Source organism: Theobroma cacao, chromosome 1, assembly GCF_000208745.1.
Source record: "Theobroma cacao cultivar B97-61/B2 chromosome 1, Criollo_cocoa_genome_V2, whole genome shotgun sequence".
In the NCBI taxonomy this organism is placed as follows: Eukaryota; Viridiplantae; Streptophyta; class Magnoliopsida; order Malvales; family Malvaceae; genus Theobroma; species Theobroma cacao.
In genome coordinates, this window is record NC_030850.1 from 37135877 (window position 1) to 37148300 (window position 12424).

The following is a 12424-nucleotide window of genomic DNA, read 5'->3' on the forward strand; positions in this document are numbered from 1 at the left end:
TACTACAAAACAACAAGAGCCCAAGAAACAAAGGGCCGAAATGCTTACCCTGGAAAAAGAACAAGAGCAAAGGTTGAAGGAGACAAACACAAACCCTACTTTTCTTTCGATGCAAGGTTAAGCAATAATGGAAAATATATAGATACGTAGTGCATTCAATTTGGAAAGTTCCTAGAAGGAAAGAGTAAGAGGAAAGTCAGTAGACTTGGAGGAGTCGTTAAAATATTGGGCGCAGTTTTTTTTTTCCTTTAATACCCCTTCCTCACCCTCACAGTTAAAGTCATGATCACCATGAAAAATCTCAATTCATAGAGGTCCAAAATTTTGGATGGATACAACAAATTTAAGCAAAAATATCCTCAGTCAGGAATGATTGTTCAGTATCACTACAATTTCCAGAGGGCCCTTGAAGCTGCTCATAGTTCAGCTGCCTAGAAGCTTCATACAAAGCAATTCCAACACTCACAGAGAGATTCAGACATCTAACATAAGTATCAACCATTGGAATCCGAATGGTTCCACCACCAAAGGTTTCACTTTTGCAATCTAACAATACATCAGGCGGTAGGCCACAAGTTTCAGAACCAAATATCAGATAATCACCTTTTCTGTATGAAAAGTCCTGCAAAACAATGACAAGCTATAGTCAACTTCATGAATATTTGATTAAGATTAGCTGTTAGGAACAAATACTATAACTTCATGAATATTTGTCACCAGAAGTGCAGGTACAAAAAAAATACTGATACTCAGTGCAAAGGACATACCAGACTTCCCTTTAGAACTACAAACTGAAAGGACTAGCCATTATTTAAATGCCATTTACAATTATTGCCTCTCCATGGTTCCAATGAATTATCATAAGCATCAATTTAGATGGCTGTCCTTGAACATAGGAAAATGGCATAGAGCAACTTTAGAGCTTTGCTTGACCTCCTCACAGGATATTCAATGTCTTTGATTGACTAGGGTCAAAAAATTTAGAGCCTGCGCCCTAGAGTGTAAGTGACTAACCAAAATTATAGCAATGCAGTGCTTGCAGGTTAAATTGTGCATCATATAGCATTCTAGTCTGCAATATTGACCAGGAAACTTAATGACATCTCAAAATTGCCAGCCCAACTGCAAGTAGTTAACAGTAACATAAAAGATAATATGGAGAAATGACATAATGTGATATCAAGACAAGAAATAGGTATAACATACAAAAACAATAGCAAAAAACAGAAAATTCTAGAATGACAAATGATCTTAATCAGAAATCATATACCATGTATAGAGAATAAAAAAAAGGGAAACATACTGAATGAATTGCAGTTCCTCTTTTGGTAAAAGCCAGCAACCTCTTTTTCCCTTCCTGCAACATAGGACCAAAAATATATGGAGGCAATTAATGACAAAAGATGCAGACCTTTTCTAAATCCACTGTTGGGACAGAGAAAAACCTGTTGCTTGAAATAGTCTTGAAACTCTGTCCATGAGTGATGTACTCTAACAACAACATATCTAAACATCAAAGTTATTGGTGAAAACAGGAGACATCCATACAAAGTTTGAAGATAAATGAAGTTGATCACATGAGTTGTGTATAAAGCCAATAGGGAAAACCTTTGAGGCTACAAATCTGAAAATTTGTCAGCAAATAATTAATTTATTTTGCTGAATGAAGCATGTAAAAGTCTTGCTCAGCAGTTAACAACTTTAACTATATATAAAGATGAGAATAGAAAAATATATGTCAAACAGCATATTGATACACTGAAGTTGCCCACTAGAAAAGAACCTTAAAAGAAAGACTGTCCGTGCATTTCAGCTTATGCTTGTGTTGTTTAAAAGCTAACAGTGGATATTTAGAGGATATAAAGAAAAAGATTGAAGATCATTGAGGATAATCAATGGGAAATTGGTATAAAGTGAACAGACATGTTTGGATACGGCCAGTAATCCAGTCCAGCACGCTTCAGTTTAGTATCATCTACCTTAAATCCTAATGGCTGAAGAAGCAGCAAAAGCATCTTAAATGGTCAGATTTAGTAAAAATAGTATGAAAGAGGGAAACATTAATAAAATAAATTAAATTGAGCTGAAAAAAAGTTAAACTTGCAATTTATACCCCAACTAGGTGTACGCCCACAGCTGATGCTGCGCATGTTCTTGCAATGCAACCTACATTTCCAGGAATCTGCCAAGGACAATAGAAAATCTCAGATCCAGCCTTGAGAAATTGAGGTTGTCTGCAACCCAAAAGAAAAGAAAATGGAGAAATTATGACTTTAGCGCCTTTGGAAACTTATTGACTGTATTTAATGAGGAGGAAATAAGAAAAAGGAGACAAAGCAGAAGCTGGAAATTCTGGAAACTGTCTGCACAATTCAAAATGAAGTAATCGGACGAATGGATTAATTCAGAATCATTAATCCCGTTTTTAATTTGTATGGGCACACAGTCACAGACTTTGATGAGTAGCTTTTACTATTGAGTGTAAACCGTAAACTTGATAAGGTACAAAGAATAGGAGCTATTGTGAGTTAAGTACCAGACACTATCTAATTTAATGCACTTTGGTCGAGAATCCGAGACCACAAATCAGATGGACAAGTTAAGAGTAAGAGCTATGGGAAGAAATAGTCTACATCCAGGCAAAACAAGTTGATTTTAATTACATTCAAATTCTCATATATTTGAATGCAAGTGAGATATAAATTTACAGAGAGTATACCTGAGGAGAAACTAACACCACTTGAAGAAGTTTATTTTGAGAAAGTTGAGAAACAGCCTTGCCGATCCCACCAGGCAGAGAGTTCCCATTTCCTGTTTCAGCTACAACCACAAGAAAGGTAGTCAATTTATCTATTTAAGAATAAAAAACCACAACTTGAGGGAGAGAAAGAGAAGGGTCTTACACATAGAACATAACGGAGAGCGGCGTTGGAAGGAGAGGGCAGGGTGAAACTTGGTCTTGGGTTTTTGAGCCCCATTCCCATAGAAAGAGGCGATTAGAGAAGGTCTATAGCTTAAAAAATGGGAACGGAGAGGGGTTGCAGTTACAGCATTTAGGCTCTTCAGAGTGCCTCTTTCCATTAAATTGCAGTCTCTGCCTCTCTCTCTCTCTCTCTCTCTGCACTTTGTACTTTTAGTTACCTCTTGGCCTTGCTGCTTTCTGGGATGATTACCAGACAGACTGTCGAAGATGGGCAGAGAAACAGAGTGGATGATTGTTTAGTCGTCTTTTTTTGCATTAACGTCCTCCCACATTTCTTATATCACAAATATATCTCCTTTCTTTAAGTATTTTCCTTTTTCACCCTCCTTTCTTTTTTCCTACTATGATCTTAATTCATAAACTTTATAAAGAAGTACTTGACTCAATATATTTTGTAAAAATACTACTATTATAGATTAAAAAATTAAAATATTTAAAGCTAAAATCTTGGTATAGTTAGAAGTTAAAATCTTGGTGTAATTCGTACGAAGTAATAAATTTTTATTTAAAATTTAATATCATTTTATGGATTTTTTTTTGGAAATTATGAAATTTAGAGTTAGTAAAGACACGTCATCTTTTGGTCTAATAACAAGAGATGGCAATTACGTAGTGATATATGCTTGTCAACTGACACGTGTGACGATCAACCGACGCTTAATATCAAGTTTCATGGAAACAATTAATAGTTATAAATAGATATTTTATATATGTCACATATTAAATGTATAAAAAATGAATTAAACCAATCAACATAAAATAAAATTAACTATAGTGTTCATGTTCAATTTAGTATATAGTAAATAAGTATATAACATTTATATTACCAATCACGGATTAAAAATATAAGAATAATGCATTTAAAGGTCTTTTAAAATGAATCAAATAATTGATAAAAATCAATTTCATGTTATTGTAAGCTAATACTATGAAGTTTATTATCTGGAGAATATTTTTATAAATGGGTTTAATAGCCTTCAGTTGGAGCTTTAAGTGTAATCGACATCAAATGCTCTCCGTGAGCGTGAAAATACATTAGACCTTTACTAAAAGAAAAATGTAAAAGAGTAGATTAGACTATACTTATAACTTAAAATAACATATAATGATAATAATCTATACTAATAGAATAATGCTAATGAATAAATTGTATTCTATTCGTTGAAACTAAATATTTATAAAAATATAATTGAAAACTTATTCATTTAAGATTTTTAGAAAGTATTTTTTTTTCATATTTCAATCGATAATAATTTAAAATAAAAAATAAAATCAAAATTAAAAAAATATATAAAACCGTATTTAAGAAGACGAGAATAGAAGTACTTGTGTATTTTGTGGTGACCCGTCGACCATTGCTGGGTGCGCATCTTCTATTGCAAACCTAACCGACTTCTCTTCATCAATTATAAATATATATTAGAAAAATTAAAATTAAAATTATTAGAATTTCCTTTCTCTCTCTTGTTTATATGATTGGAAGGCTCAGATCAACACGACGATAGCTCTCTCCTCACCAGGTAAGCCTTATGTATCTCAATTTTTTTTCTTCAATTCCTCTTTGGTCCAGTCGTTGCCGCCACCGTTGATTCGTCGGCGTCATCCTTTTTTTTGTTCCTCTTTTTGAGTTACTTGTGGTGCGGAATTTAAGAAATTTTAAATCGTTTTCTGCCGTATGCGACGGCCGTTGGATGTGTATTCCGGCGGATCGGATGTTTCCTAGATCTGCTCTTATTGTGTTGTTTGTTGGGTGTCATGAAAGAAACTAGTACTAACATATCTTTATATATTATAGGGTAATTTTATCTGTAAGACTAGGTTTAAAAAGAAGATTATGTTTTGGTTGAAAATAATTATTGCTAAATTTTTGAAAGAAAAAAAGAAAAGCGAAATTGAAGTTTAGGAGTCGATCAGGTGCTCATTGTCATTGAGAAGTGAGAATATACGAATATAAGCCTTTTTGATGTTGTAATTATGTTTGGTTATTGAAAAGTAGAGGCTTAATTCTCAATTCTGCTTTTGTCAATGTGAATTTGACATTTCGTGTTTAACGGGTCAGCATACTTTTGTGTCATATCTGCGTTTAGCCAATTTATTATTACCAGTTAGACCTTAATATACACTGCGATATCTAAATAGCTTGGAAGCTTTACTTGTCCAGCAGTGACTTCCTGTAAACAGTGTTTAGGTGTTGTTGGCTCTTAGCCAATGGAGAAAGGAGTGCCATCTAGCCTTTTTGTTAATGATGGTTCCTTCATGGAGAGGTTTAAACAGCTTCAACAACAGAAGGATGAAAAAGACAAAGCTGCTGCTGCCTTAGAGGAATCTAAACCCCCCAAAATCGTTAAAGGGTCTTCAGCTCCCAAGCCTGCTATTGCTCTTAACAAAATTTCCATGGATTTTAAGCACAATGATGCACGCAAGACCTCCCAAACTTCTTCTGGGGGCAAACTTGCATTCAGCTTGAAACAGAAGTCAAAGCTTGTGGCACCTCCTGTTAAGTTGGCTGCAGACGAGGATGAAGAGGACCAAGATGCAGGAAAGTTGTCAGATGACACACCCGTAAAGCGGCAAAAGTTGTGTCAAGCAGATACCTCCGAACTAGCATCAAAACAAGTGGATGTTGGTAATTACTGCTTTTATAAATTTTGTACTTATGTTGTCATGTGGCAGTTGGTGACTGGTGGTCCTTAAGGATTTACATACTTAGGCTGAATGTTGGGATACATTTTCAACTAGAATGCGCACATGAATGTTTGAATTACTAACTTATTTTGCTTGCTGTCATATTCTCACTGACATAAATAGAGGTCTAGGTTGTATCCTCTTCTCAACCAGAACTCTAGAACGATTTTGTTTTTTATTAACTTGTAATCTTTCAGACAGCTAAAGAATTCCTTCTATCAGAAATCTTATATATTCTTCTCTTCTCATAAAGAAAATTTTTACTAGATGTCTAAGTTAAATAGCCCCCCTTATTAACTGCTGTGATTTATTAAGTCATCTGGCCATAAGTCTTCTCTGATCTTAAAATGATGGTTGAAGAGGGCAAAACATTCTTGAATATTTCTTGTCTCATGAATGCAGCTTATACCTTAAGTACCAATCAACATTGGTGGAAAGAGATGTTCAATGAAAGATTTGGAATATGTGGCACGCCTGCTACAAGAGTAATTTGCATTCTCTTCTTCATGCTCTCGGTATTAATCAATTTTATAAGTGATATGCAGCACTACCTTCCCCAAGTGATCCCAATGTGAAGAAAGTTGCAGACAAACTAGCAAGTTTTGTTGCCAAAAATGGAAGGCAGTTTGAGCATATTACACGGCAAAAAAACCCTGGAGACACACCTTTTAAGTATGTTTGTTTTTGCATCATTCTTTTTGTTCTGTTTCCTTTTTTCCCTTTCTTTCTTTTTGGTTCCTATGTTTTGTGTGTTTGATATTTTACCATGTTTGCAGATTCCTTTTTGATGAGAGCTGTTCTGATTACAAATACTATGAATTCCGGCTTGCTGAAGAGGAAAAAGCTCTTGTACAGAACAAGGAATCTCAAACTCCTCAAAGTGGTTAGTATCTCAATCTCTTTTTTCCCCCTTGACCATAGTGTTAGGTAGCAATTTTTTGAAGTTATCTGCTTAGAGCTCTGACTATAATTCTTTGTGGAAGTTTGTTTGATGTAAATAGTTCCCTTTGCAATTATTTGTGCTTGTCACTTTAATCTTTGGTTATACACCAGATAATAAAGATTGGAATTACTGTTAATACACAATTAGGGTAGGAACTGGCTTCACAAATTTTAACAATACAGGATTGTTGAATATGTGAAGATGATATGCCTGATCGTTCTGTAATGACATGATTATTGCTTTATTCAGGTGGTATGAGCTTTTCAGCTACTAAGTCCACAAGCAGCTCCCTTAGGTCAGGTCTGCAGCAATCAAGTTATCAAATGCCTGCCTCTGCTTTGTATGAGAATAATGAGGAGCCTAGATCTTCTGCGATGTCAGCAGGAAGAGCAGGTGATGATGCATGAGATACTTGTGTTGTTTTTATGTGATGTGTGTGAGTTTGGCTTTCCTTCATGTACGGCTTGCAATATCTTGGATTATCAAGTTCTTTGATATAAATGTTGTTCATGTTTCATATGTGAAGCAACTCCTTCATATCTCTACCTCTATGTCTATCTGTTTAAAGGATATTAATCATGCTTTCTGCTAATTAAACTGATCTGGAAGTGTTATTGTCCTGCTGTTGGGTTTTGATAATGACTATTATTTTCATTTACTTGTATTTCAGTATTGATCTATGCCTGTGACAGGCTATTCTTTTTAATGATATAAATCATACTTTCCGTTATATAGTCCTTCTAGAGTGAATTTAATATAAACGACCTTAGAGTATTATTACCTTGCTGTTGGATTTTGATATCAACACACATTATGAATGGACAATTTTATTTGCCTGAGTTATATTTCCATGCTCTTTTAAGTTGCAGGTTCATCCAGTGCTCCAACAGGTGCAGATCCTATAGCAATGATGGAGTTTTACATGAAGAAGGCTGCTCAGGAAGAGAAGATGAGACTGCCTAAGCAGTCCAAAGATGAGATGCCTCCACCTCCTTCCCTTCAAGGTGAATTTTTATCCTGATTGAAGTGTGTCTGCTTGTGTGTTCGCATGAGCGTGGTGTTTTTTTTCCTACTGCTAATATCATTCTTATTATTCTGTTTTCATAGGAGCTCCTTTGAAGAAAGGTCATCACATGGGTGATTATATCCCACCAGAAGAGCTTGAAAAGTTTTTGGCTGCCTGCAACGATGCTGCTGCTCAAAAAGCTGCACGGGAGACTGCAGAGAAGGCAAAGATTCAATCTGATAATGTTGGGCATAAACTTTTGTCAAAAATGGGTTGGAAAGAAGGTGATTTTCATCCTCCCTCTGCCTCACTTCTATGCTTGCTCAAATCTCTGTCCTGTGTTAACCTACAGTGTCTAACTCAAAATTTAAATTCTGGTCTAAATAATGAATCCTGAGAATTGAGATAAGATAAATTATCAAGGATGAAGGATGTAAATGTTTAATGGTAATTTTTCTTTTCTCTACCTTTCAATCTAGTGCTGGTACAAATGCTAGAATTTTTTTTTCTATTGTTCATTTCACCTTTGTGGTATATTAGCAACTATATCTAGGATGTGTTTTATATCAAGCTTGAAGAGATTTTTGAGCACCACAAGTAAGTTAGATTGTTGCTGTGAGCTTAGAAGAGGCATCTCAGCCTTATTTTTCTTAATGAGATTGCTTCAGATGGTGAATTAACTTTCAGGTCTTTTTACTGCAGTTTAGTGAAGCAAGCTTGATTTCTTTCATATATGATTATGTGTTTTTGTGCTGATTCTGGTTACGTTTCTGCAATGATTTGAGTCCTTGGAAAAAAAAAAAAGTTTGGCTTTTGTTATGCATCGCATTCATTTTTCTCTTAAGTGAGAGGTTTAATACCTTTGCTGTATGGATTTCAGGTGAGGGTTTAGGGGGCTCCAGAAAGGGTATTTCAGATCCGATCATGGCTGGTGATGTAAAGATGAACAATTTGGGGGTTGGTGCTCATCATCCTGGAGATGTGACTGCAGAGGATGATATATATGAGCAGTATAAGAAACGGATGATGCTTGGTTATCGATACAGACCAAATCCTCTGGTATATGATATGACTTGTGCGTTTTCCTTTTTATAATATAAAGATTCTAGCCTTTGGTGCAATTATTATGGCAACTGTCCACAGATAGTTAATAATTCCTGCAGAAGTTATTGTGGTAGAGGTATATTTGTCTTGATCTAATATTTGGTCCTTTGTGCAGAACAATCCTCGAAAGGCATACTATTGACGAAGTTGTGGAAGATAATCTACTCGAGGAGGCTGGTTGGAGGCAATAATGAATCAAATGTAGTAAAAATGCTTATCGTATTTTTATTATTATTTTAATTTTTTTGGTTTGTGACTGAATTTTCCAGGGAGACTGCCTTTGTTACTTTTATTTAGTGTTTAATGACAAATAGTGTTTGTACCCAATATATAGACTGTTAACTGGTGATTGCCTTGTATGGAAGTGAAAGCATTTGATTTGGAAGCTGTGTTCCTCTGGTGATGACTTTATCCGGAACTGGTTTTCCGTGTGTCAAGGAGAAGGGAGAGGGGGCCAATGATGGTGGTCCAACTTTATTATTCAGCATAGAATAGGTTGGCTGTGAAGCCATTTTGGCTATCCACTAGAGGCACAAGGCAGCAATTTCGTATTAGCCGCTCTGTGTATTGTGGATTTAGCAGGCAGAATGACCAAGAGCCATCTGATTTTGCTTCCGGCAACAATACAGCTTATGGTTTTTGGTCAGTCAGAAGAGTAATTTAAAACTCTCTTTTCGTCTTTGACAATGGCTAGTATTGTCTCAACTAGTAAAAATTGGAGACTAGAAGATGAGCTGTTTGATTCACCGGATGATAAGTGAAGAATAAAATACAACTTTCATGTGGCTCCGTTACCCTCCACAAACAAACTGATGCTTGCAACTTTAACGGCGAGTACCGCACCGGATCTGAAACTTTCTATTACTTTTATAATTTGGGCACTTTCCTGGAGATTTTTATTCCCGCTGCTTCATTCTTGGGATGAGATGAGGTTAGGTTCTCAGATCCCATATTCGGGAGATGCTTTTCTTTTCCATGCTGACACATAATATATTTTATATAAAGAGAAAAGAAGCGTCGGGAAGGCACTCAGACTTGGACCCTATCAAGTGTCAATACCATGACGTAAATGCTCCCAATTAGCACTCATAGAAGAAGTTAACAAGTCATGAGTGATCACCAAATTAAAGGCAGAATAAATTCCTCTCCTGAATCGGGCTGCTTTGTCTTTCTGATTCCAACCTTTTGGTGCGTGCGTGAGTGCAGACACTCAATTTTTTCCTTTTTCACTTTGCTGTAAAGATAGACAAGAACCTCACCACGTATCTCAAGCTCAGGGTCGTGGCTGGCTGGCCCGGAATAAAGTAAGATGGATGGTGGTTTGTTAGGAGAGTAGGATCCTCTTATTTATTTAGTTACGAGATGCACATACTACACAATCCCATCTCCTTTTTTCCTGAAAGCTTTCTCATGAATAAACAAATTAAGCACGCTACAGGAATATATTACTCTATCTATCACAACAGTACGACTAGTGTAGTGCAAGCGGAAGCTGCGGGACGCCTTGTTTGCATAATGATAGAAATAGTTATCATTCATTTAATTAGGATTACCCAATCACATGTTCCTAAAACTGGGATCCAAATCTTGCGAAAAAAGTGACATCTAAATCCAGCTGGCCAAGGCCCCCAGACTCAAGGGGTTAATTTGCCGAGAGATTAGGTTGAGTACACATCATAATTAATTTAATGATTTCTAAATTAAATATACTTATACAAGTACTAGTAATGATTAATTAATTTAAGTAGAGAGTTAGTAATATTTTATTATATATATATATATATCCAGTTTTACAGTACTTTCAATGTGTCTTCATTTGAACTTAATTTCCTTGGAGAGTCTTCCAAGGTGAAGGTGGCTTCAAATATGCGCTTTAATCACCCAACACCACAACATGTTTCCAGGGTACAGCTATCTTATCCTTTTTTGTTTTTCTTGGTGATAGCTAGCTCATCTTAAACAATATATCTTACTTCAAGATTTATAGATAATGAACTTTTGAATAAAGTTATTGGGTTCCTTTTGATTTAAAAATGGTATGTCCAAATTCTGATTGCGTAGCGTAGCATGCAAAGAACATCTATAATTTTGCTGTCTAAAATATTCTTAACTCCTATCAAAATGGGCAGATTCGAATATATCTGGCATTTAAGAACAAAAGTATTGTTTGATTCTGTGCATTGACAGAGAGGGAAGGAAAAAGATATATACACACATATATATATATATATATATATATATATATATATATATATACCAATATTAACAAATGCTAGCTAGTACCATTTTATCATCAAAACCAAACCTCATCTCATCATCTAATGCCAGAATAGCTACTGAAAGTGCACGCCTAGCTATGCTGCTCCATTCAGCATAATGCCATGCCACTCTTTGCTGGTGTTGGATGGTGACCAACAAACTGAAAAAGGAAAGGCTCTTTTGTTTCATTGGTCGAATTAGAATGATATAGAAAATTAATTAGCATTAGTAGGTGTTCTCAAAAGGCCGAAATCTTGAGCATATATAATCTGGCCTTTAGCTTTTGATTACTTGTATGTTTCTCTTGGATCATTTCTCTCTCTCTATATATATATGGATTCTTTTTTTAAATAGGCCTTATGCATAACGTGTTTTTGACAATAGATTTCTTCATAATTTTAACTGTTTTTAGTCAAGAGAATTAAAATTTGAACAAAATTACCCTTAATGAAATCGACTCATTTATTTGGCTCCGCGTCTCAACCCGAAACCTATTAACGGGTTAAATATGTTTAGATTTGCACCTCAAATTGACTCATTTTTTTAGCTTTCCTCACCAAATTATTCATCTCTAGAGTATTCCTTACCAGAAAGAAAAACATTTAAGTATTTTGAGCATTTTGGAATAGTTTTTGATACACGAAGAAAATCTGTGAGCGTTTTGAGCATTTTTAAGCATTTTAGAGTGGTTTTTGATATATGAAGAAAAACTTTTAAATATTTTGAGCATTCATATTCGTTAATTATGTTGTTAAATGGAATATGATGTATTGTTTGAAGTTGTTGATTTTGTTAAATGTAATTCAGTAGTTTTGGTGATTTTTGAAAATTATGTGACTAGTTTTTAGGCATTGCGTGACTGACTTTGGATATTACGTGACTGACTTTGAGCATTGCGTGACTAATTTTTGATAAGGTATTGCGTGACTAGTTTTTGATAACGTATTGCATGACTAGTTTCTGATAAAGCATTACGTGACTAACTTTGAGCATTGCGTGACTAGTTTTTGACAAGGCATTGCCTGACCAGTTAGTAAGGCATTGTGTGACTTAGGCATTGCTTAAAAATCAATCATGCAATGTCTAAAAATTAGTCACGTAATGCCTAAAAACTAGTTACACAGTAATTAAGTAACATAATACCAAAAAACCAGTAAACTCAATTTTGGAATTCTATGAATAAATCAATAAACTCAAAAACATAAAACACATTTTTTTTTTTGCTAAGCCATGAAATTGTGCATTTCATAAAAGATAAGTTACAAAACTCCATAACCCTCCAAAGCAAGAGAAAATATATCCCTATCGGGAGGCCTTGCTCACTCCCCTTATATAAAAACAAAATATACTCTATTTACAAAATATTCCTTAAACAATTTCAACTTCAAATCTCATAAAAAAATTAAAATCCCTAGCAAACATGTTTAACAATCATCTCAATCCC

General features: G+C 35.0%; 2 protein-coding genes across 7 annotated transcripts; one reads left to right on the forward strand and one right to left on the reverse strand.

The window, feature by feature from the left end:
• On the reverse strand, window positions 213-3210 carry LOC18614659 (putative tRNA (cytidine(34)-2'-O)-methyltransferase). Its single transcript, XM_007052512.2, has 7 exons — window positions 2904-3210; window positions 2720-2820; window positions 2114-2182; window positions 1936-1994; window positions 1446-1506; window positions 1304-1357; window positions 213-622 (listed from the first exon to the last, which is right to left on the reverse strand). The coding sequence occupies exons 1-7, from the start codon at window positions 3079-3081 to the stop codon at window positions 344-346; spliced, it is 801 nt and encodes a 266-aa protein (XP_007052574.2). The 5' UTR covers window positions 3082-3210; the 3' UTR covers window positions 213-343.
• On the forward strand, window positions 4308-9106 carry LOC18614660 (SURP and G-patch domain-containing protein 1-like protein). 6 transcript variants are annotated; one of them, XM_018126493.1, is made up of 9 exons: window positions 4308-4503; window positions 5165-5609; window positions 6214-6340; window positions 6445-6551; window positions 6861-7004; window positions 7475-7615; window positions 7719-7901; window positions 8498-8676; window positions 8837-9106. In XM_018126493.1, the coding sequence occupies exons 2-9, from the start codon at window positions 5192-5194 to the stop codon at window positions 8861-8863; spliced, it is 1326 nt and encodes a 441-aa protein (XP_017981982.1). In that variant the 5' UTR covers window positions 4308-4503; window positions 5165-5191; the 3' UTR covers window positions 8864-9106. The 6 variants fall into 6 exon arrangements, with proteins under 6 accessions (XP_017981982.1, XP_017981978.1, XP_017981997.1 ...); XM_018126489.1 differs by having other exon boundaries at window positions 4322-4503; window positions 5145-5609; XM_018126508.1 differs by having other exon boundaries at window positions 4322-4503; window positions 5148-5609; window positions 8498-8692.

Bases quoted from the DNA above. Each gene is read 5' to 3' on its own strand.
- LOC18614659 (XM_007052512.2), bottom strand. From the start codon at position 3,081: ATGGAAAGAGGCACTCTGAAGAGCCTAAATGCTGTAACTGCAACCCCT. The intron at 1,995-2,113 runs GTATAAATTGCA...CTGCTTCTTCAG, and splicing joins TGGGCGTACACCTAGTTGGG to CCATTAGGATTTAAGGTAGA. The intron at 1,507-1,935 runs GTATCCAAACAT...TTTGATGTTTAG, and splicing joins GCTGGACTGGATTACTGGCC to ATATGTTGTTGTTAGAGTAC.
- LOC18614660 (XM_018126493.1), top strand. From the start codon at position 5,192: ATGGAGAAAGGAGTGCCATCTAGCCTTTTTGTTAATGATGGTTCCTTC. The intron at 7,005-7,474 runs GTGATGATGCAT...TGCTCTTTTAAG, and splicing joins GATGTCAGCAGGAAGAGCAG to TTGCAGGTTCATCCAGTGCT. The intron at 7,902-8,497 runs GTGATTTTCATC...TATGGATTTCAG, and splicing joins AAAAATGGGTTGGAAAGAAG to GTGAGGGTTTAGGGGGCTCC.